This window comes from Amblyomma mixtum, chromosome 7, assembly GCF_055824585.1.
Source record: "Amblyomma mixtum isolate Tamu chromosome 7, ASM5582458v1, whole genome shotgun sequence".
NCBI lineage: Eukaryota > Metazoa > Arthropoda > Arachnida > Ixodida > Ixodidae > Amblyomma > Amblyomma mixtum.
In genome coordinates this window covers 145533152-145557450 of record NC_143018.1, presented here as the reverse complement: position 1 = coordinate 145557450, position 24299 = coordinate 145533152, and the positions used below count along the sequence as shown (strand labels likewise).

The window sequence follows — 24299 nt, the reverse complement described above, 5'->3', positions numbered from 1 at the left end:
ACCCTATTGACTGTCTAAAACTTTTTTGGCAAGGGCGGCCCCTTGTGCACTGTGTCCGTGCCGCGCCGGCGATTAATTATACTCCTGGACAGCTTTCTGTGGTCCTACAGGCGAGACCAGGCATTAAAAACAAGAATGCGGGTCAAATTTCTGCGCCCAAGACTGGTCAGGCCGCCACGATGAGATACTTTTCCCTATGTCTCTAGACGTTTTCTCGCGAAAACACATTTGGAACACCAGTTTTCATTGCCGCTGAAAAATTTCCCACATTTTCAGTGGTTTGAAATAAATTTCCCTCTTTCGCTTTGTAGCTTGCTTTTTCGACGATATGGGTGGTTTCCCACGGTTCGGCAACACTGGAACCAAGTCTGCCTTTTGTGGGACAACCAAGCCGAGTCACAAGAGCATCAGGAATGAAATACTGCAATCTATCGCCAAATCAAGGAATTATTGCTGACGTATTAAATAAAATCAGAACTCAAGATACCACACACGAAGCATAGGGAGCACTTCATCGAGCGAGTTCGTTACCAGGCAAACGGGAGCAACAAATTCATAACAAAACAAATTGCCTATGTACGCCACACAAGCAAACCAACGAACAAAGACCAATCAAACGCTGAAGAGTAAGTCAGTGATACAATGAACCGCATCGAGATAAGATCAGTCAGCAGTAAATAACACGGAAAAACACATGAAAGGGAAGAATGAAGACCAGCGCCTGCGTCAAAGCGGAAACCTCTGAGCCAATCTAGGATGAAAAAAAGTGACCGCGTGATTAAATGACGCCATGTGACCAACAGTGACACGAAAATCCAAGTGGACAAAATGGGTCCGGAAGAACAGCGTCTGCGTCCGATCGAAAAAAGGCGAAAATGAATTCTGTAAGAACCACTCTAACATCGCCAATAATAAAAAAAAATGCGTCAGAAAACGAACGATTCTAAGGCCGAAAAAAACGGAGAGAAACCACAACCACGGCAAGGCCTAAAGGAAGCCTCCCAGAAAAGTGGTCGTGTCACTGGGAAAGAGGAAGGTATGCATCAAAATATAATGGCTTCACTTGATGAATTTCTGATCTTCCAATGAGTGCTTGCTTCCAAACTGCGGAGGGCTTTTCTTTATTCTTCGTTCATACGACCAGGAAGTATATTTCTCCGTAAGAAAAGATAGTTATTTCGCAAACATTTTCCTCTCATCATTTCAGAAACGAGTCGAAGGTCAGATGCAAAAATCGGGATGGTTTTTAGAATATTAATGAGGGCACATTGAATGGTATTATTTTGAAAGGTATGAAGTGTAGAGAAATTATCACGCAAATACCTGTAACAGGTGAAAAAAAACTGGAGCCCAGAAATACCTGTCTCATCTCCCTGGTATGAAGTTAATAAAAGAATATCACACAGCTGTCAGGGTCATCAGTTAAGCGAGTTGAGTTTTCACTATCGTTGGTTGGCTCTGTTTTTTTTCTGCGTCCACTTCGACTTGCGCTAAGCGCCATTCCGTTGCACACAGAACCGGTGAAACCGAATACTATGCGCGTAAGCGCCCGGACAAGCATAAAACCGACACGGCTCATGTTTGTAGTCATCGATCATGAGTACCAACAAGCCTATCCAGCTGTCCTTACAGCTGAGCTGATCGAGCCAGTGGAAATCGAAAAAAAAAAAGACTTTTGGTAGTAAGATTCGGAGTAACGTCTGTCGAAGCTCTGTACAGTGCTCTTTACAGAGGCTGGCCCTGCTCTGAAAGGTAGCTTCCCCGTAACACTCCCCTATGCGTGGCGAACAAGCCGTTAAGAGGATGCTCAAAGCTAAGGTCCCGTCCAGGATCGAGCTGTCTGCTTTCCAACCGGCACTCTCGGAAAGGACAGGCTTGTCTGGACTGCGATACCCTGGTGCTTCAGCCAAAAAAAAAGGGGGCTGGCATGGCGTACGGGCGCACAAGTGAGCGGAAAATCAGAAACAATGGCGTCAAGAAGCGATTGTGTAAGCGAATGCTCGAATGAAGAAATCGCGAACTTGCGACGCGCTGAACAGTGTGTACTACCTTCGGAGGAAACCCGAGCGGAGCCGCCAAAGCGGAGTGAGCGACGAACCAGGGAAGAGGAGTAGCGGGCGCAAACCGGGTTATTCCGTCCCCGCGCAGCGACAAAATGGCTCCATACAAATTCGACTACAGAGGCCGAACATAATACGGTTTGCCCGCGAGGAATGCGCGATCCTTGTTTGCTCTGCCGCCTCTGCTTCTTTTCTGCGGCGCTGGGCACGCGCGCGTCTTTTTTTCGTCGTCTGTCCATCCGCAGTCTGAAAAGGCAGAACCCGGCTCGCATAGTCGGAGAGCAAAAAGGAATAATAGACGGAGGGAAAAAGAAAAAAAAAAGAAAGTTGGCGCTCGGGGAGTCGAGCAGAATGCAGTGGTGCACTCTGGGGCGCGCCTGGAATACTCAGACAGCGAATGACGAGGCCTGGGGCCCAATCATGGGGCTGTCTGGCCAGCCCTCCTCCTTCAATCTATGGAAGAGAGAGAGAGAAAGTTTCTCTCCTCCTCCATATCTCCGCGCTGAGACGCGTCGAGTGTGATTCGGAGATGCAGGCTGGGGCGCATTTCAAATTTCGCCCTTTCGCTCGGTGCCTGCCGCCCCCGGTTTGCGTGGATCAGCTGCTGCGTCGAAGCAGAGCCCCGTGTTTGTGTTTTTTGTTTCCTCCCGTGGACAGAGAATGAAGGCAGCCCGGCGTGTTGTCTTTACTCCGCTTCCCTTTGTCCTTTTCGTCCTTCGAATGGAAGGGAACGGGACTTCCCGGGGCGAGCGTGACGCAATGAAGCAGCTAAAAAATCAGCGGTAAACGGATTGAAACCAGCGACGGCGGGAAACTCGAGCGAGCAGAAACAATAGCAAAAGCAGCAGAGGACGAACAACGCGTAAAACTTCGCAGATCGGTCTAGCGTCCATGCTTCGCGCCACGCCCTCTTTGTTTTCGCGTGGGAATGAAATACTAAAATGGGAAAGGGCATTGAAATCGAACGGACGCGGGCCGCCCGGCGAGCAACTTAGTGTGCGCGTACACTACTGCGCGACAGCGTATTTGAAATTCAAACGAAGCAAGCCGACTGGTCAACCGCACAGCATTACTGGATCGGATAACCTTCGCGCGGATGTCGCGCTGTGTTCTATCCCGTCTCGTGAACCGCGTTTTCCCGGTTAAGTTACCTCATTGACCGATTTCGTTACACTGACATCGGACACAATGATGCACGAATATTCTTCAGTAGTTATTATTGCTGTGTTCTGAATGTCCATTACTGATGCGCTGATATATAGGATGATTGCTATTCTGGTTTTTGTCTTCATGTTGCTTCCCTGTATGAAATGCTGGTTTATTCGTTGCAAAACATGTGTTGACATAATTCTTCATAACGTGTTCCACTACAATATTTCACCCCGGGGCCTCTTTCTGCAGTATATATCCCAAAGCCTTGTTTCTTTCAATGAAATAAGCTTGAAATGCTTAAGGGGCACGGAGGAGACCGGATAAACTGAAATTGGACTGCATGTATAGGTCACTGCGTACTAACAACAAGGAAGATACTTTGGTGGAAACGTACTTTTCATGTTCAGAATTCTCGGACAAAAATTTCGAATATTGCAAAATTGTAAGTTAGTTATGAAAATAACGCACGTCCAGTCCTCCGCTGTTTAGCAAAATCTTTTTTTAACAATGTTTCCGTAGCTCGCATCGAGCAGTTTAGACTGCCATAGAACGCCAAAGGGGAACGTTAATAGAAAAAAAAAAGAAGCCTGCCGGCGGGGTATCTGTCGTTATATTGATTGTTATAGTGAAATCTTACAATGTATAAAAGAAATTGCTTTCATAAACTGGATCCTTTTCAAAAATGCTTTTGTCCAGAATTGATGTGTATGACAACCTAGAAAAGGGCAAGAAAGGAAATACAGATGTCGCCACCATCAGTCGCTTTCGCGAGCTAACCGTGCAATTTCAGCGAGGAATTACCGCCTCTTGTCTCTCCGCTTTCTTGGCAGTTCACCACTGGACGTGAGTTTCATTTTGAAGAAAAGTTACACATAGTTACACTAGTTATCAAGAGGCGCGGGTAACCAGTCGCTGAAGCTGCTTGTAAATTCCGGCTTGCTCACAGTGCTCGCAGGAATAGCTGCGCGTAAGCAGCTCATGGCGATACTTCGTTTCACCAGTTTGGAATGGGCACTGCTGAACGGCGTGAGGCTTTTTTTGCACCAGGGGTTGTATACCCAACACACATGACCTTTACTAGAGAAGTCAAATTGAACATCCGGAAACTGGATTTTGCCCCCCCCCCCCTCCCCCTGAGGCAGTTCCCAAGTGCAGGTAAGTCCTTGAGAACTGTATCTAAAGATGTTAAGAACATTTGCAATCGCTTCGTCAAAGTTAAAAGATGGGGTTCCATTAAAAACAATAAAATAATCATTCACAAAGTGGAACACCGGTCTAACAGACAGATATCTCGTTGAACGGCGCACTCGTGTTCTTGTCAAGATCAAAAGATGTCCGTTAAAATATGGGCAATAGACGAGCCAATGCAAATTGCAGCTCCCTGCAGATAAAACTTCTGGTTAAAATCAATGACTCTTGAATGAAGATGAAATTGTAATTTGTGTTGTAATTTGTGTTTTCTTATGCCCCTCCTGCTTGGGCCAACGCTGGCCTGCAGTATTTTGAAATAAATAAATAAATTCAAGCAGGACATAAAATGGCCACTGTTGCTCTTAATGGCATTCAGAAATCTTGCTTCATCGAAAGCATTTATGCTCTCGCGAATGGCCGTACAGAGGGTATCGTGAGGAACAGAGTAGTACAAGGTCGTAGCAGCAGTCGTCGGTCAGACTCAGCGACCAGGAACTAGGTTTTTTAGACTGACACGTGTAGAATCCAACAATCTGTTATTCTGTAGAGATTCGGTATTTTTTCCTGGCTACTGTAATGCACTGGCGTATAAAAAAGATGGCGTTTTCCGCAATAGACTAAGTTGGTAGTAGGCGCTCTTTCTGTCCATCCGGCTTTCCTGTGCCCGCGTCCTTTGCGGCATTCAAATTTAAAACTTAAAAAGAAAAATACATGCGATTGATTTTTACTAAAAAGGAAAATATTGTACATGTTTTTTCAGAACCCTTTTAAATGACGTTTTAGCTTTCCCCTGCACTTCTAGAATATTCGCGGGTAGGCGGCGAAACAGCGCTATGTTGCAGGCGACACAGGAATGGCTCAAAAAACTGCCCATACTTGTATTGTTTTGGCTGGAAGCTTACAGAGGAAGCTTATAGCGCTTGTCCCTGTCCTTTCCTTCTCTGTCTTTGTTCCTCGTCGCAGCGCTGGTGAAGTTGTGAAGATGTACCAACTAGCTCAAACCGCGATTTTGCTCAAGCTTACAGAATATTGTATGCATGTGGTCACCCCGCGACCGCGGCTCCACAACCTTCTTGCAAACTTTGCATCAATGGTCATATCTTCACTCCCTTTCTTCGCGGTCTTCTTTCCATTTTTGTGTCATGAATTGTAAAATGTAGCAGGAATAACGAACAACCCTATCTTATCTCTTTGTGGAATTCTTAGCGTCCATTTGTTGTTTGGAACTCTGTAATTCTATCTCAGCTACCTTTGTGTTTCACTATGCTCTGCAAGATCTCCCAGTTGCCGTCGTGAGCATTAGAGAGGCGAAGGGAGAGTGGAGCAAATTAGTGTACTCTCCCATCACACAGTGTCTGCAATTGGGATGGGATTCGTCTTTTGAGTCTCTGAGACGCGATTGCCTTTTCTGGCCTCTCTGTTGTGATGTGCTTGATTTAATGCATATGTGCGTTCAGCAACGTTACAACGTCCTTGCAAGTGCAACATTTGCGAGGAAGAAGGTATACCTGCACTACATAAAATTTTTGTGACTTATCCTGGGGCGCTATCATAGGCAGCGTATGCGTCAACACAATTTTTTTGCGCCCTTGATAGTCTGGGGAATCTGTCGTGCACCATTTGTCCACTAACTTGTTTCCGGTATTCATTTTCAAAACTACAAACCACCCTTTTTTGGCACTGTGCTTAATAGACAACTAAGTGCTCGCCTGTATTTGCTGGACGCGCTCGTGAGAGAACTTTGTGCCGATTCATTCGGTTGTCTGACTCTCCGCTTTTTTCTTAAGATACCTGCATGCCCTCTCCACAACGCAGACGAGAAATATTGCGATCGGCCATGAGTTCTACCCATATATATCTACAGCCTTACCTAGACTTTCTTGATACCAGTGTATTGAAGCGAATTCAGCGGACGTACAGTTGAGCCCAGTTATAGCGGCTGCAGGTATAACGAACGCTTATTACGAGCGGTTGCGGTGCTACCGTCAAAATATGCATAAGGGCAACGGGAATCCGTCGCAGGTAAAATGAACAACTCTGACCACACTACTCGGTTATAGCGAACGAGGCGGCGCCGTATACTACCCCGAAGTTGAAGAGGTTCCAGTAAGCGCCGAGATGAAAGAGCGCCTCTCAACCTTCACGACACCGCCCCGGAAAGAAAATTTCGACTGAACAATGCAATCCAAAGACGGCACTGCAGTGCGCAGCGCTAACCGGGAAGTCTGGCGTCGGGTAGCACTTTAAACGGTAAAGTAAACACGGTAACGATATGCTGTAACTCTGTATTGAAACAGTAAGTAACCGCCGGCCAAGCTCGCGTCGATGGCTTGCGAGGGCAAACATTGCCTGCGTATTCACCGGCTGGGTAAAGCATCCCAAGCGCGGTGCACGCGATATAGGGGCATCGTCGAATTCGAAGCTACTGACCATGGTTGTGGATGAACAAACAGCACCGATTTGAGAATTTTGAAATCTTTGTTGGCCATGCTGGTCACGTGGTATGCATAGACTGCCCAGTTGTTTGCATTTCTTGCGCGGCTACCACGTGCAGGCATCGTCATACAGCGGGCAGTGCAAGCGATGCACTGTGCGCCGCGAGCGCTGGGCTACTTTCGTCGCTGCATCAGCCCAGAAACGAAACAAGAAGCTCGAAACACACGTGACCAGACGCATGTAGATTTGTGGCAGCGCTTCGCTCATGCATAGCTGGCCAGATGTTTCCTCGGATAACTACGTTCCTGCGGACCACAAAATCGCAGAAGCGCCTGCTTTGACGGAAACATTGAACACCAAATACCAGCACTCCCCTACTGCAAGGAATCTCATTTATGTGGCCTACCTGCCACCAGCTGCCGTGGACACTTCATCCACGATTAAGTTACATCCCTTCCCTAAATTTGATAGTTGGCATCAAAGGTCTCGACGAGGGTTAAATGATCGCCCTAGATAGCCTGCAGAGAGCCGTAGCAGCCTCTGCTTTGCACAAGTCGGCGCCCATAACGCAGTTTTATAAGAAATAAACGCCACTTTTAGCGGCCTTAGTATCTTTGGCTATTATACGAAGAATCCACTTGCTACGAACATCAGATATAACGAATGGAATCTGCGTGACTGTCAGGTTCGTTTCAAGTGGGGTGGATGGTAGTTTCAATCGGCCGACAAAAACCTTTTTCAAGCTTCAGACACGGACCTTACGCGTTAGGACGTGCCTTCGCGCCAACTGAACCCTTGTGTCGTGGTTAGTGAATTTCTACCTGTGCGAGTAACGAGAAACCATTGAGCAATAAAATGATTTCTGTTTGATCGGGATGCTGTGTTCTTTTGGAGCTTACCTCTGCAGTCACTGAAACAACTCATTGAGATCATGCATTTCGGTACAACATTTCTGTCTGCGATGAAAACCTCCGGAATTCCTTGCGAACTCTTCGTGTTCATAGGACAGTTTAGTGTGTGGAAAACCCGCATGGTGGATGAACACGCAGAGCCGCCTCGTTCAACGAGGTCGCCGTTCAGAGAACACAAGAGGAATAGCGTCTACTGCCGCTGAATAATTTAGAAAAGAATTAATTCTCCCATGCTCTTTCGGTTCCATCAACTTAATGCTGACTGATGTGTTGGCCTGCTACAGATTTCATTCCATTGGCTTAATTTTTATTTTCTTCCTGGGCAAGGTGTGCTGCACCGCACACAAGATCATTTCGCCGAGGCTCTGTGACGAGTGTTAGTGCTGAGACTGCCAGTGGCGTCCAGAAGGTTGAGACGGAAAATATCATTATTTTAGATGGGCTTCACAGAGTCCCCAGTTTGCATCTTACTGATCGGTGTTAGCGCAGTGACAATTCGCACACATCGTCTCTGGTGTTTTAAAGCCACTCAACGAAAGGCCTGTATGCAACGGAAAGTACGCATTCACCTAAATGAGCGGTTTGAACGTAGCCGCATGGGCGATGGACTGAAGTTATTGTTTTCTGCGTATCCTTGGACGCTTTTAGCATACCGGAGACTGTGCCGCGCAGTGCCATTGTTGTGCTAAAGTTGCCGCAGTATGTTGCCTGACCATTGTGTGTCCGTGTGCAGGCTCGGGCCCTGGCGGCGGGAGCCGCGCGAGCAGCAGCAGCGCGGGCCGGCCCCTGTCGAGCGCCTGGCACACCGCGCTGGGCGCCGCCGACGCCATGAACACGCTGGGCAGCCAGCAGAGCGGGGCGCCGCCGGCGGGGGGCGCCTCGGCGGCGGCGGCCCGGGAGCGACGCCGGCCCCCGCGCAAGGGGCCCAAGCTGGTCGAGAGGCCCCTGCGCGCCCTCTTCTGCCTCGGTCTGGGGAACCCGCTAAGGAAGCTCTGCATCAGCGTCGTCGAGTGGAAGTATCCTTTGCACAGGCTGCCTCAACTGCTCGCCTTCCGGCCCGAGTTAATCGCGGGTTATAGTAGGACACAACTTAAAAAAAAAAAAAAAACACTGGGCCGCGGTCCGCGGGTCCAATCGCAACAGTAAACGAAATCGCCTTTTTAATGTTTGACTATCTCAAACAGTCCATGTATCAAAATTCTAGACCTCACAATTGTTTTTCTTGGGATAAGTTGTTTACGTAACAAGAAACGTTAAACCAGCGGACTACTTTTTCGTCGTGGAGGAATTGTGTGTGCGGAGGCTAATTGTGGGCGGAGCTTCACTGCAAGCTTAAGTTGTAAACGACTATAAATCTTTTTTATTGCGAAAGCAATACTACGCCAGGTCTAACCGCTCGTCGCGTGGTCCGTGGACCCCCCTGCTTCTCGAGGAGCCGCCGCCGCGCCTAACAGATGGTGTGACGTCAGCCTCTCCGTTGCTATGGCGACGCGTGACGTCAGCTTGCTCCCTCCACCGCAGCCAGGAGGAGCCGGTCGTGCCGCGCTCCTCGAGGAGTCTCGCCATGGAAGTCACCGACGACGAGTCTATGTCTGAATCTAGTTGCTGTACTGCTTCCATTCCTTTCGCAACCAACCAGGTTTAACCACAGCTGGCAATGCTGCAAGGCTGAGCCTGAATGAAGAAGAATAAGCGTAACATTTTTGTGTTCCATTTTTGTGGGTAGTAAAAATTTGACTCCATTGTACTCTTAATTATCTCGCTTGCATAAGGGAGTACATAAAACCTACCTTTGGGTATGTGCTAAAGGACAAGCAATTTACTCCCATTTGGGCGTTTTTTTTTTGTTTAGCGTGCAGGAATGTGCACGCAGTGGTGTGGTATCTTTCATATTTTTCGTTCCTTAATTCCAGGGGCGCGTAACAATTTTTTCAGAGTATGGCGAGTAGCCGCTGGCAATATTCCCAATTTAGAAAATATCGCATGAGCGGACAGCCGACCGGTGATGGATGGATGAATTTTATGGCATTCTTTGTGAATAGGAGTGGTAGCTAGCCTAGCGCCACCTTGCCTCTAGTCGGATGCAACTCAAGAACGGAGCGAATTTTCTCCTCCGAAGAACTGCAGTCAATGCTGTCGGCCTATTGTCGTGAGCCCGCTAGCGTGGGAATGCAGTGCACCGCGGATGACAAGGGATAATCCTCTACATGCATTGTCAAGCTAGCACGTTCATGAGAATGGGCCGACGTCATCGGCTGGAAAAGGGTCATTTGGCGAGGAGAAGCCGTTTCGTTCTCCATTTCTAACGGATTATAGTAAATTCAAACAGAGGTTCACTTTATTTCACACTTTTTAAAATTTTCACTCCTACTCTGGTTGTTTGCCGTTGTGCTGCAGGAAGGATACAATATTTCTTATTTATTTTTATTGCCCTCCTTAAGGAGTGTGAGATATTTTCATGCCATGTTATTATTTTCATTCTGCGTTTGTTCTTCCAATCTTTGCTCCGCCCTCTCTAAACCGACTGGTGCGGCGCAAAGGCAAAAAGAATTTCGCTCCTGAGGAGTGTTCCTTGACTGCAACCTCAATCTCTCTTCCAGGCCTTTTGAATATCTAATTCTGTTAACGATTTTCGCCAACTGCGTGGCTTTAGCTGTTTACACTCCCTACCCAAACAGTGATTCCAACCAAGTGAATGCCACTCTGGTAAGTGTGCGCCGACCCGGCGTGTTTTCCATCTCCAGCCGCGCTTTCCAGAAAAGTTTTCGTCATCACATCAGATTTTCTGTAATGTTTCTTACAAAGCACTCGTAGTAACAACAGAATTTTGTGTACCTACTTGAGAAAAGTACTCCAGAGGTATACACTCTAGAAATGTACTACCGAAAAATGCTACAAAAAAACAGAAAAATCTGTCGCTACCAAAAAACTGCCGAACGTTTTGTCGTATTTGTCACACTGCTCTGCCGCTTTTTTCATTACCACAGGCCGGCAAGGAGAATTGATCCGAACAGCAGTGTGGGTTTCGGCCGCTAACAGCCCGCGAGGGTTTAAGTGCTTCAAAGCGTCACTGAAGGGGAAGTACTAAGTCGGGATGGACTGATACAGTAGCCTAATCCAGTGTTTGACGGGACCCCGTCTGGCGAGGAGAGAACATAATGGCAGAAAAGAGCAGCAATCGCCAAAGAAAAAAAAGGAAAAAAAAAACAATTGACCTTTCGGGGCCCGTAGGGGTCCCTTGTTCACAATGTCAGCGGATGGACGAAGGTGGTGACTTATGTATGGTGCAGGTAGCGCAATGAGCATGTTTAAATCTCAGGAAGATTGCCCCGCGTTCGGTTCAAAACATGTGGTGTTTTGGATGTGAAGCGAAGTAGGCGGGAAGATGAATACTTCTCCGTCGTGATGACTGAGGCGTTGTTCGAATCGATGGCATGTGATGCAGCTTAATAGTGTTCAGCCAAGGCACTTTCTTTCGTGGGACCGTTGGCGGCGTCATTTTGATGTTGTTTCAAGCGCCCGCAATGAAACTGCTTGATTCGACTACGTATGCAGCTTTGCAGTCCTTGCAGGGAATCTAGTACACCACTCCGGGAAATCTGCTTCGTTCAATCGGGTCCTTCACCCTGACATGTTATTGCTTCACTTTACTTGGTGGCACGTGGGCGATGTGGACATTGTAGTCCTTGAAGACCCTGGCTAAGGCCTCGCTGACTCCTGGAGCGTAGGGGATGCTTGCCCGCTTGCTTTTCTTGGTGGCCGTTGATTCCACGTTTTGACGTGAACAGCGGCGTTCTGCGGTTCTTATCATACTTTGCGGGTACCCGTTGTACAATGGAGCGTGTAGAATGGAGAGCGCGTCAAGTCTACGATAGGGTGTAGCGGTACATCCGGTTTGTGCACCTTCTGAAGGCCGTGGATAGCAGGTGCCGAGCCGTTGTGGCACAGCAGCCGAAAACAGAGGTGCTTGCTCTCCGGTGGGACGACCTTGAAGACGTCGGAAAGTAGCCTTTGAAGCTCTGTCTCTACCTTCTTTGTGGGGTCACGGTTCACTTTTTCGTACTTCGCCTCGTCCTGGAGAAGCGTGGTCATTTTGAGGATGTAGTCCGATTGATTGAGAACGACGGTTGAATTCCCCTTCTCAGCAGGCAGGATGAGAATGTTTTTATTTATTTATTTACATACCACAGCGCCCTTGCGGGCATTAGTGTAGGGGGGAAAGAAAAAAAAAATGCGAGTGCCCAGATGATATAATAAAAATTCAGCAGCAAATTGAAAAGCATGAAACAAGCAGTGAAAAATAAAACGATACGTAAACACGTAGTTGCCTTTATATTTGCATCACATAATCACACTGTATCATGGTAAGTGGAAACATAGGTTTGAGAAGTTAAAAGAAATTCTAAAACCCTTCAAAAAAGAATACGAGGGGGTACCCAAAAGAAACCGGACTAAATTTTTTGGTCGGAAAAGCTTCTGTGGCACCGCGTTTTGCCACTAGGAGCGCATAGAACGAACATTCCAGAGTCAGTAAGCCGAGTGCCGTCGTTGATGGAGGTCAGACTAGTTTAGGCAGACTTTTAGAGTGACGACTGTTTTGTGTGAATGTCGTTTTTGCAATGGCTGATTTTCGTGAACAGCGTGCGCCGGTGAAATTCTGATTTTTGCTCGGAAAAAGTTGAATGGAAACTCTTGAAATATTAAGAAAGACGTACAAGGACGATGCTATGGGGAATACTCAAGTGTTCCTGAATCGAATCCTGAATCAAAGCAACAATCATGCCAATGGAAAACTTCAAATTCACCTCGCCTCAAGAAAGCTCGTCAGCTGAAACCAAACCTCAAAACAATGCTGATTTGTTCTTTCGACGTGAGAGGAGTCGTCCATTGAGAATTTGTTCCGCAGGGTCAGACAGTTAGCCAGGCTATCTACTTGGATGTTTTGAAAAGATTGGGCAACAGTGTGCGGTGGAAGCGGCCAGATTTGTGGCGGTCGGGTGACTGGTTTTTCCATCATGGCAATGCCCCTGCTCAAACAGCCCTGTCTCTACGACAATTTTGGACCAAATATGGCATGACCCCTATTCCTCAACCCTCATACTCTCACGACCTTGCCCCGTGCTACTTTCTTTGTTTCCTAGAATGAAAAAATAGGTGAATGGAAAACGTTTCGCTGATGTTGCTGAGGTGAAGAAAAAATCGACGGAGGCACTGTCAAGCATCCCAAAAGATGAATTTAAACAATGTTTTGAAAAATGTAATGAAAGATTCGACAAGCGTATCATTGCAAGTGGGGAATACTTTGAAGGATAATGAAGGTTTGTGCTTAAAATGTGAAGAAATAAGTTCAAACAAAAATAAGTCCGGTTTCTCTTGGGTACCCCCTCGTATTTTTCAGATCCTGGTTAAAAGATGAAGGGGTCCCGGAAACAATTTCTGCAGGCAAACCTTTCCACTCACGTATTGTCTTAGGGAAGAAGCTGTTCTTAAATAAGTTTATTCGGCAAGCATATTCACGTACTTTTCGGGAATGGTCCGTTCGTGCAGATACATATGTTGGTTTCTTCAGATATCTATCTTTATCGATGCCTGTTCTAGAGTTAAGGATATTATAAAATACTGACAAGCGCAGGTATTTTCTTCTCTTTCTTGGAGGCATGCATTACAGGGGAAGTCAATGTTTCTGTTTTCTTCCCGCAACGCTTCGAGAGGACCCCGGTGGCACGGCAACGAGCTTCTTCTCGCCTACCATGGTCAACCTTGCGGACTGCTTGCTCCACAGCGCAGGCCATTCCTCCCCCGCTTGGCTGGGCGCCGGAGCTTGCAGTCCGCAAGGTTGACCATGGTAGGCGAGAAGAAGCTTGCAACCCACAGGGAGCAATTCACGAACGTATAAGTCGCAACGACCGCAGCAGGGTCAATCAGATTGGTTATCTGCGATCATACTTACTGCGTAGTTAGTCAGCACCCGCCGCGGTGGCTCAGTGTTAAGAGCACTCGGCTGCTGAGCTGGAGTACCCGGGTTCGAACCCGACCTGGGCGGCCGCGTTTCGGTGGAGGTGAAGCGAAAAAAGCGTCCATGTGCGGTGCGATGTCAGTGCACGTTAAAGACCTCCAGGAGGTCTAATGGCACCAATTTTTTTCTTTTCAAAGCGCTAGCTGTAGTGCTCACATTACTCAAAGGTCGCGTTAGTACGAATCACAAGTTCATTCAAGTGTGACCAATGGGGGTACCATTGGTACACGGATTGTGGACCACCTAACTGGCGTAGGATGTTCGGAGTGGTACCAAACGATTCACCGTGTTACAGACAGGGGTTCGTTTAAGCGGCAATTTGATGAACACTTCTCAGGCGTACCTGCGGAGCGCCCAGCGACGGGCGTCGAAAAGGGGCATGATCCTCCATGCTCCTGGTGCTGGCTCGCTCCCTCTCTCGAGCCAGCTGAAAGAATGTCAACAGAAGAAGTTGGGCAGCTGAAACGATTGCGAGGAAATTTGGGGGAACCTGAAGGAGCCTAAAGCCGTGAAGAAAGAGTCACGGAGAGCCCGCTGCCCTCCGATTGTTGTAAACGGGCCCCCACTTCCGACGCGCCACGGCGCATGAGTGCGGGCGCCAAATATCTGGCGGAGGCAGATCGGAGCGTTGAAGTTCGCGCTGCTCGCTTCTCGCGCCGTGCGCATGCGCAGACTGGTTACGGCTGACGCGCCATCGACTTGGCGCTTCAGTGTGCCGCCAATCTGATCCGCGCACCGAGCGCCTCTGACGCGGCCAAATCGTGGTACAACAACCAATTATGTTCGCACTGGTGTCATGGGCCCATTATTTGCGAGGTCAGCATTGGCTTTAGCACCAGAGAACGGTTATTAGAGGAATAATTTTTCGCGTGACAGGGAAACGTCTATTCGAAATATTTAGCCCTGTTTTCTGGGTGGTGAATCCGACACGACGCGATTAGCCGGTCTAGTTGGCTTCCCGGCATAACGCAAGAGCGTGCTGGCTAGAACACTTCTCTGTACAGCAGAAATGTCTTGTGGAGAATGGCTACGCCAGACCGAAGACTAACAAAAAACACTTGAAAACGGCTCTCAGATGCTTCGAAGACAAAGGAACTCTTTTCAGTTCCTTTCGCATAGCGACAGGCGGACAGACGATTGAAGGCGATGTTTTTAGGGGCACTTGCATCAAAATTATTCTCTAGCTCGCATTGCTCTCTTCGCCCGATGCAACATGTACGATTATGGCCGCCTTTCGGCCACGCGAAGGTGTTTTTCGCTTTCATTTGCTCTAGGGAACCCACTGCAGCGTTGATGCAGGAAGCCACACCAGACGTGCTGCCGAACGGTCCAATCATACGGCCACTGTACTGCAGCTGAGAAACAGAGCGTACTGGCAACGGGGCGCGTACCCTAGTTTCGGCGAAGATGGGCGCGCCGGCATCAATTTTTTTTATTGCGAGAGCAAAAAATTCAGGAGGCACTTTGACTGCCTAAAGTGCGTAAAGGCGAAAGGGTTTTCCGCACCACTTTGCCTCTCTGGCACTGGTGGCGTCACCACTGCATGACGTCACACAACTGATGAAGTAATGGCAAATTACTAATTAATGAATAATTAGTGATTAATGATTAAGTACTAACTGACTGCCAATGAATGACGCTTAAGCTTCGCCTTTAGGAGTGCAACGCGACAGCGTGTTATAGTGCTGCCAGGGAGTCCACGGAACACCACCATCCGTTCGGCGCGATGTCTTGCCCTTTGAACGCAACGCTTTTTGAGGAAAGGAAATGGCGCTGTAATTCTCTGCCATCTCGGTGGACACCTGAACCGCACCGTGCAGGAAGGGAGGAGGTGGGAGTGAAAGAAGAAAGAGAAAGAGGAGCCGTAATGAAGAAACTGAAAACTGTATGTGATTAAAGGAAATTACGCAGTAACTGTCTCACATATCTGTGGACACCCGTCAAAACGCGGACATATCTGCTGACACATCTGCTGACACGGCAGCCGACACGGCTGCTAACGACAGTAAGAGGCATTAAAGGCTTTCGCCTTAGTACTACGCCAGGTCTAACCGCTCGTCGCGCGGCCCGTGTACCCCCTGCTCCACGAGGAGCCGCCGCCGCGCCTAACAGATGGTGTGACGTCAGCCTCTCCGTTGCTATGGCGACGCGTGACGTCAGCTTGCTCTCTCCACCGCAGAAAAGGAGGAGCCGTTTGTGCCGCGCTCCTCGAATAGTCTCGCCATGGAAGTCACCGACAAAGAGTCTATATCTGAATCTAGTTGCTCTACTGCTTCTGTATTGTATTACTTTCGCAACCAACCAGGTTAAACCAGAGCTAAACCACCCCAATTTTTTCACTCCGAAGCCGACGCTGAGAAATCGAGCGGTGGAATGCACAATGTTGGCCCCGTTAGTGGCGGGACAAATTTTCCGCTCGTTTTGTGTGGTGCTGGACACAACTGGTTATGTACTGCAATTTCATCGCCTTTAATGGGTGCTGAAGTGTTGAGCGCAGTTACACATCAGTAAACTCCGAGCAAAGTGTGCAGTGCGGTCGCGTAGCCTTCGCCATATCGCTTTGTGCGAAAACGTTTCTCGTAAAAGCGAGATATCAAGTATATGGTATTCGTTGGGAGCTTATAAGCGAAGCCATTCCTCCATTATATCCATTATTTCGATATGAAGATTTTTGTTGTAGCGAACTTTTACTGCATAGCCAACTCGTTCTTTGACTCTCCCACCAGACCGCTCTTAACAACGGTACCTAATAGGAAAAAAGCTAGAAAATAGTTTGATTGAGGAGCTATCTAATTTATTTATTAATATAAAGAAACTATAGCACTCGTAATAATGAGATGTGATTGGCTACACATGGAGGCACTAACTTTGGAAGACAACTACTATCATTCACATTACCGTCTATGCTAAGCTGCCTGTGCCGCCAACATCATGTATGGATGTGAAATGCATAAGATTTGATTGCAGTAGTCAATCAGACAACAGTAAGGGACGTAGTGTTCCGTAATCCCATGCCGTAATCTCATTTAGCTCTATAGGTGTGCCCTTTGCTCGTGAAACGAGTGCTCAATGTAACGGGGTTGATTCTTAGTCATGATAATTCTGCACAATATGTATCATTGCTCTTCACTTCTGCTAAGTATATATATACATATATTGTTTTATTGGGGTTTAACGTCCCAAAGCAACTCAGGCTATGAGGGACGCCGTAGTCAAGGGCTCCGGAAATTTTTACCACCTTGGGGTTCTTTAACGTGCACTGACATCGCACAGCACACGGGCCTCTAGATTTTCTCCTCCATCAAAATTCGGCCACCACTGCCGGGATCGAACCCGCGTCTTTCGGGTCAGCAGCCGAGCACCGTAACCACTGAGCCACCGCGGCGGGGCTTCTGTTAAGTAAGCTGGTAGTAAACGACATTGGTTATGTCAGTTATTTCGAATTTATCAAATCCTCCAAGGGGTGAAAATGGTGCATTGCCAGCGATTCTAAGTATTTCGTTTAGCGCATTTCTAGCCCCATGATGGGCTGCTTCCTCTCAGTTGCTCTTTCGGACTATACAAGGTATCTGGTTTGGTTTGGTTTTTGAAGGTCAACATCCCAAAGCGACTCAGGCTATGAGCGACGTGTTAGTAGAGGGCTTCGGATAATTTCCTTGGGAACCTCTGGTTCTTAAAACTTGCTCTGACATCGCACAGTAATCGGGCCTCTAGCATTTCGGCTTCTTCGAAATGCGACGGGCGCGGCCGCGATCGAACCCGCGCCTTTTTTTTTTTTTTTTGAAGTTGAAGTTGATTTTATTTACTCAACAATGAGAGGGGCCATCGAGAGAAAGAAAGCTCCAGTGAGCTTGGCAGGCTGTCGAGCGCCCCTCCCCCCCCCCACCCCCCCCCCCCCCCTCCAAAAAAAAAAAAACGACGGCAGCACTTTAAAGACAACAAATACATCGCTAAAGTAAAATGGTGATACACAAAATGTGGGAGCATAAGATATCCTATTTATCCTGGAATTAAGTTGAAATGAAGTCACAAACTTAATGCATTGTGACAATGCAAAACAGAATACCAAAAATATTAACAACCGAAATATGAATGACTATTTGCAATATACATTACAAGGTAAAAAAATGGACTCGCCAGGCTAAAGCAATTAATTCAGCACTTTGAATGCCTAACATAAAGAGACGACTTATGAACACAAATAATGACAAAAATTTAAATGACTGGAAGAGGAAATGTTCAGACCAGCATTTGTAATATGATTGAGAAGGAAGGGAAGACTATGCCTTAATATTTGTATACGATAGTTAGTCCTAGGAGTTCTAATGAGAAACCGCTTTGCTTGACGTAAAGGGTACTGTACGTGCTTTCATTATTCGCAAGCTCCGCCATGTTGGATAGAATCGTGAAGTTATTTCTTATTTCATGCTTGAAACGAAGGGCCAGTCGTAAATTATACAGACGGAACGCCTTTGCAGTGTTAGCAACAGCAAAGAGCTCGGAGGTGGGATGGTCCCAGGGCAGATTGTAAATTATTCTAATTGCTTTCTTTTGAAATAGGTAAAGCTTTTGAAGATTGTTTCAGTAGTATGTCCCCACACTAAGTGACAGTAATAGTAGTAGTAGTAGTAGTAGTAGTAGTAGTAGTAGTAGTAGTAGTAGTAGTAGTAAAAGACTTTTAATCAACCACAATTTACAGGCCGAGCATTTCGACCACCTGGGCGACCAGAAGCCGCTGTTCTTCTTCCCCTTCAGCGCCAAGCCAGTCGAGCCAGGTGGTGATGGATAGAGAGGGTGGGGGGAAGGAACCCGACTGCTGAGCAGCCGGGCAATAGAATAGGCAATGGGCCAGATCCGCATAGATACAGGGGCAGTTGGGACAGGAAGGGTCCGATCGATAGCGATAGAGGAAGAGGCGGGACGGGGTGATAACTGCATTCATCTGAATGTGCCGAAGAAGGCGAGACTCCGGCACCGTGAGTGATGGATGAGGGGGAGGGTAAAGGCGTTTGTCGAGGCGGAGCTCAAGGTAGACCTCTTTTATGGTGCGGCGAAGGGTGAGTCTCCCACCGTCCTCCGAGGGCTTGGGCCAGGGGATCAACGGTGCCCGGAAAAGTGTGTCGCGGGCGAGCTGATGGGCCAGCTCATTGCCGTCAATCCCCGAATGCCCAGGGACCCAGCGGAGGAAAACGATGGAAGGCTGCAGTGCGGAGACCGCTCGTTCGACCTCCTGTTGGAGAGAAGGGGTCAGGGTGCGTTTCTGTATGTGGTGTATAGCGGCTTGTGAGTCCGAATAGACTGTGTACTCTTGGAGAGAGGGAAGGAGGGAAAATGACTGGAGGGCATGCGCAATGGCGAGGACCTCGAGGGACAATGCGTCTGGAGGGTGTAGATACGGCCCGCTGGTGTGGGTTTCAGGAGCAGGGAGGTGTGGATGGTACAGGGCGTAGCCGCAGGAACCTCGAGGAGCCACGAAGGAGGCATCCGTATAAGCTACACCCTGGGTATCAAAGAGAGGGGAATGGTGCTGTGCGGCCGCATGACGACGTCCGGCGTGCAGGACGGGGGACATGTTGGTCGGGAGGGGAAGGATACGAAGATTGGGGGCGGGGGTGGGAATAGGAGAGGTAAACGGGGAGATTGGAATGGGCGAGATACCCGCTTGAGTCAATAACCACTGACCCTGACGGGTAAGGGAAAGCCGGGCAAGCTGCGAGTCACGATGGAGACTGAGAAGAGAACGAAGAGGATGGAAGAGGCCTGTGGCAAAGAGCTTAGTGGTAGAGGTAGTGATAGGGAGGTTGAGAGCTGCCTTGTAGAGGCCCACAAGAGCAGTCTCGAGAGCGTTAAGTTGAGTCTGAGTGAAGGAAGCGTAGGGTGCAAAGTACAAGACCTTGTTGAGGGCTAGCGCGTGGGCAACTCGGCACGCGTGAGCCTCGTGGAGACCTGAGCGTCGAGTGACCACGCGCCGCAGGAGGTGAGTTACAGAGTGGCAGGTGGTGACAGCGCGGTGAAGGGATTGCACATAATTGGGACATAAATAACGTTTTAAACAGCAGGAGCATACTACATCGCTTGGAAGCAAATGACTGTGACGCAGGAGAAGACCTACAATACGGGCGACCTTTAAACTTAAGAAGTTAATATGTTTGTCCCAGAAATTTTTTCTCTAAACCGGAATGACGTGTGTTGTACCTCGGCCGCGGCCGTGGAATTTCAGTGATGCCGAAATACTGGACGCCCGTGTACTGTGCGATGTCAGTGCACGTTAAAGAACCCCAGGTGGTCGAAATTTCCGGAGCCCTTCACTACGGCGTCCATCATAGCCTGAGTCGTTTTGGGACGTTAAACCCCGATGAACCTTAAGCCAAACACTGAGCCACCCCGCAGCTAAGTAGAAGGCGCTGTCCGCGGGGCAGTGTCAGTTGGGTGTTTATACTCCTTGCAGGCCTGGCTATCGCTAAGCACCGAATGGAGCGTTTGGCCAACGTGTTGTCAAATCTGAGCAGCCTCCATGATGACGTTAACCAACGGGTGCATGCTACTACTGCCTTATACAAACCATACTGTCTTATATATCCCTTCGGTTAGCTTTAAAAGCAGAACCGAAAACTGAGCGAGTTGGTGCATATTGAAAAGGTAAGGAACAGCGATGCGACGACGGACAAGAAATAAAGAAGGAGGGCAAGCGCTGAGTAACAAGAGAGGTTTATGGGGAAAAAAAAAACAGAAGTATTAATACTTTCCAAATAACAATCAGGACGGATGGTTATCCGCAGGCACTTCTAATCATGGGAAAAAAGATACTTAATCTCACAGTCAAGTAGAAGCACTGAAGCTGTGCTTACACACGTGTCACCATACACGTTGTTGTGATATGCCTCACACAGTTCCCTTGTTAATTTTTCCCTATGCCTGCAAATAACTTTTGGCTCATGGAAAAGAGGTGTGCACGTTTTCTTAACGGGGGAACCCGGGATATTATTCAGGGGCAATCTCTGTTATGTAACACAAGGTTGGACGATGGGGGACCTTTTAACAAGGTATTATGCTTTCGCAGACGGATGTTCACACAATTTCAGGGTTGGCCGATGTATTTCTTGTCGCAAGAAAACTAGACTACCCTTTTCGCACATGGCGTGAACTTATTTTGGTGTTTTACCTTGCAGGCTCTACTATCGGTGGTTTTTTGTTTTTAGCCTTTGCTTTCCTATCTACTATGGCACATATTTTTTCAAGTTTTTTTGGGGCTGAGAACAGCATTTGAATGCCATATCTGGCGCCTACACTCTTTAATCTATGTGACAAAAGATGAACATATGGTATAACCGCGTACCTCTTCATACCGGACGGCTCTGGCAGCAGCCCACCTTAAGCACAGATTCGGTGCTTCTTCATTACTGTGGCATTAAGTATCTTGATTCCCATGCCTAGAAGTGTTTGGGGAGAAGCATGCGTCCTGGTAGTTTTTTTTTTTAGAGTATTAATACCTCTGTTTTTTTCGAATAACCCTCAGTTGTTAGCCAGCTCTTGTTCTTCTTCTTTCTTGTCCGTCGTCGCTGCGCTGTTTTTTACCTGTACGCTTTAAAAGCGCACCGGTAAGAGATCCGTAATGGGCATATCCTCGAAATCTCCGCGAAACGTATGTCGAGATCAGTGCTTTATTTCTTCCACCTCAGAACTTTCACAAGTATAGAGAACCGCTCCTGTCCACACCTTCGCTTGCGCTGTTGTCACGCTGCATTCACTTATCAACTGGGATGAACCAAGAACAGCAAGGCGCCCTTTCCTTAGAACTTTTATCTGGGAAATAAGAATTTGTCCGGTAAATGAAGTAAACCGTAGTCAAAAAACAAACGAACGAAAGTACGAAGTGGCCTAAAAGGAGTGAGCATCCAAACGCAAGAAGCACTTGCAAGGCAAGAAAAAAAAAAGAGCCCAGTAGACTGCGGAAGCGCGTGGAGCCGAGACAAGTCCCGGAAGGCTGTTGACATTCGCACTGGGCCGTTGCGTGGTGTGCGAATCTCAAAGAAGCGGTTCCAGAGGGCGTTCGAAGCGCGAAACAACGGTGTGACGAAAGAAATGAAAAGAAGGCAAAGCTGGAACTCGGAAGAAGACGAGAAATATAGCGAGTCGGTCCCGGTGCAAAAACATAACGGAGAATTGGAAGTTCAAGCGAGGGCTGGGAAAGAAAGAGAGAGAGAAAAGAGGCGCGCCTGATTCAAGGGTGGTGCGCTGCAGGCAGGAAATGCCTGCAGGCTTCTTATCGGCTCTGCAGAAGAGACGCTTCCAGCATTTTCTTCACGGGCAAAAGCGTCGACGGGAAGCAGGCAGTGCTAAAATAGGCGGGATTACAGGCTGCAGTGTGTGCGTGAGGGAGCACTGTTCGCCTCCCGGTGCCTTTTCCCCATTACACTGCTCCACTTTATTTCCTTTCTTTCTTCCTTACTGAAGCGCTGGTCCGGGGTCAGTTTATTTTTTGTGTGTGCGAAGTGAGTGAACGTAGCGTGACGGCCACATTGGTGCCTTCTCGAAATCGGCCCAGAAGATGCGGCCGACCTCAAATAATGTCATTTTCCAGAATTGGCACACGTAGTCGGAATGGCCTGAAGTGAAGCTCGAGGTCATCAACCCTTCGCAGATCTGGGAGACATTGCACAAGGCTGTTGTCAACAGCACGCGGGTTTGTATAACACGTAACAGTTACTACAGACTCGAGAAAAACAAAAACGATTTGTGGGAACGAGTGTTTTTCATTGGCCTCGTGACGCAAACTCGTCGCCTGCACCGCTTCAGAGCATTGAGAGAAATGATGCCCAGTAAAGATTGAATTTCATTTCGAAATAATTGCTGTAGTCGAAACTAGAATAACTGGTTGATTGAACTGGTGTTCGTCCCTGCAGATGGCTGGAGGTCAGTTGGGAAAATGCCGCGTTAGGATAAAAGCTTACCTCTGTCAGTCCTGCGTACTGTAGCAGCCAGTACAAAACTTCATTAGTGCGGTATCGAGGACCAGTAGTGCACAGCAATATGATGTTCAGGAGTAACGAAGTAAAGAAAACCATCAGTGCAATGCAAAGGGGAACAGTTGGGATAAGAGGTAATTGAGAATACCTAAGTAATTTGCGATTCCCTGATGGCGATGAAAGTGATGGCGTACTCACCTATGTGGCAGAAACGTGGAGGCTAACAAAGAGGGTTCAGCTTAAGTTAAGGACAACGCAGCGAGCTATGGAAAGAACAAATGGTAGGTGTAACGTTAAGAGATGGGAAGAGGGTGGTGTAGGGGAGAGAACAAACGCGGGTTAATGACATCCTAGTCGACATCAAGAGGAAGAAATGGGCTTGGGGAGGGCATGTAATGCGAAGGCAAGATAACCGCTGCCCTTTAAGGGTAACGGAGTGGATTCCAAGAGAAGCCAAGCGTAGCAGGGGGCGGCAGAAAGTTAGGTGGGCGGATGAGATTGAGAAGTTTGCTGGAATACGGTGGCCGCAACTGGCAAACGACAGAGTTATTTGGAGAGACATGGGAGAGGTCTCTGCCCTGCAGTGGGCGTAGTGTGGCTGATTACGTTGATGAGGACCTGTAGGATTAAATCTAGGCTTCGAGTTGTGTGAGATTGTTACATTTTTTGTTAATGTTCTGTTATTGACGCTTATCAATCGTCTAGGGTGGAAATTTCTGGCTTTTAGGCTGCTTCTTGATATACTTTTTTCACGTATTGTCCCTGGAATTATACCTGTCATGCTTCGCTCTGTCCTGTAGTCCCATTACGTAGCTTCTCTTCTCTTATTTTTCGCGCAAGTATGCTCGATTTAAAGCACAATTAATCAACTTGTCCAAATGAAAGTACTTACGTCATGCTTACTCGTTTGGTTTCCTATGCGTAGCGTGTGTGGTCTTGTGACGCTTGCGTGTGTAAGAAAGTATATAATTTGCGCATGTTGCCAAATTTCTTTAAGATGGCTTCAAGCTGGTGTTAAGGTATCGCTGGTGAAAGTGTTAAATTTCTGTCTAATTGCATTTGGACACTGAGGCCTCATCAGAGTACACAGCCCGCTGCTTGGGCAACCTCCCTCTAAAGGGAGTAAATAACTAAATTAATAAAAGAACAAAAATGTACTTTTTAAAATTGAAGGTAGAACTACTAGGAAGACCACATAGACCGCTGGACAGGGACTAGGAAGACCGCTGTGGAAGACCGCTGTGGTCTTGCTAATAGCGCTACCTTGAAAATTCAAAGAATGAGTGAGCACCTAGCTCAGCACCAAGTCCTACTGAGCCGAATGTAGAATGTCCAGAAGGAAGATAAAGTGGTAATAAAGCCACCGGCAGATCCGCCACTCTGCAGGAGGATGGTTAGAGAGTTGATTCGAACAGGGAATGTATCGACAGATCACTACGTGAACGCTTGAGACAAACATCATACTGTGTGCCTCTTTTAATGCCTTTTAAAGCCTTTAGGCTGTTGTATCACAAGTAATTCTGGCATGTATGCCACGTCATTCTCTGATTGTGTGAGAGGACCAAGA

At 47.8% G+C, this 24299-nt stretch overlaps 1 protein-coding gene across 10 annotated transcripts in view; it reads left to right on the top strand.

The window, feature by feature from the left end:
• LOC149337784 (muscle calcium channel subunit alpha-1-like) overlaps positions 1 to 24299 on the top strand; it is a 615266-nt gene that overhangs the window by 387054 nt on the left and 203913 nt on the right. For all 10 annotated transcript variants that reach the window (XM_089553522.1, XM_089553521.1, XM_089553520.1 and 7 more), the window contains exons 3-4: positions 8484 to 8766; positions 10351 to 10456. In XM_089553522.1, coding sequence (XP_089409648.1) covers positions 8579 to 8766; positions 10351 to 10456 — 294 coding nt within the window. In that variant the 5' untranslated portion in view covers positions 8484 to 8578. The remainder of the gene's footprint in view (positions 1 to 8483; positions 8767 to 10350; positions 10457 to 24299) is intronic.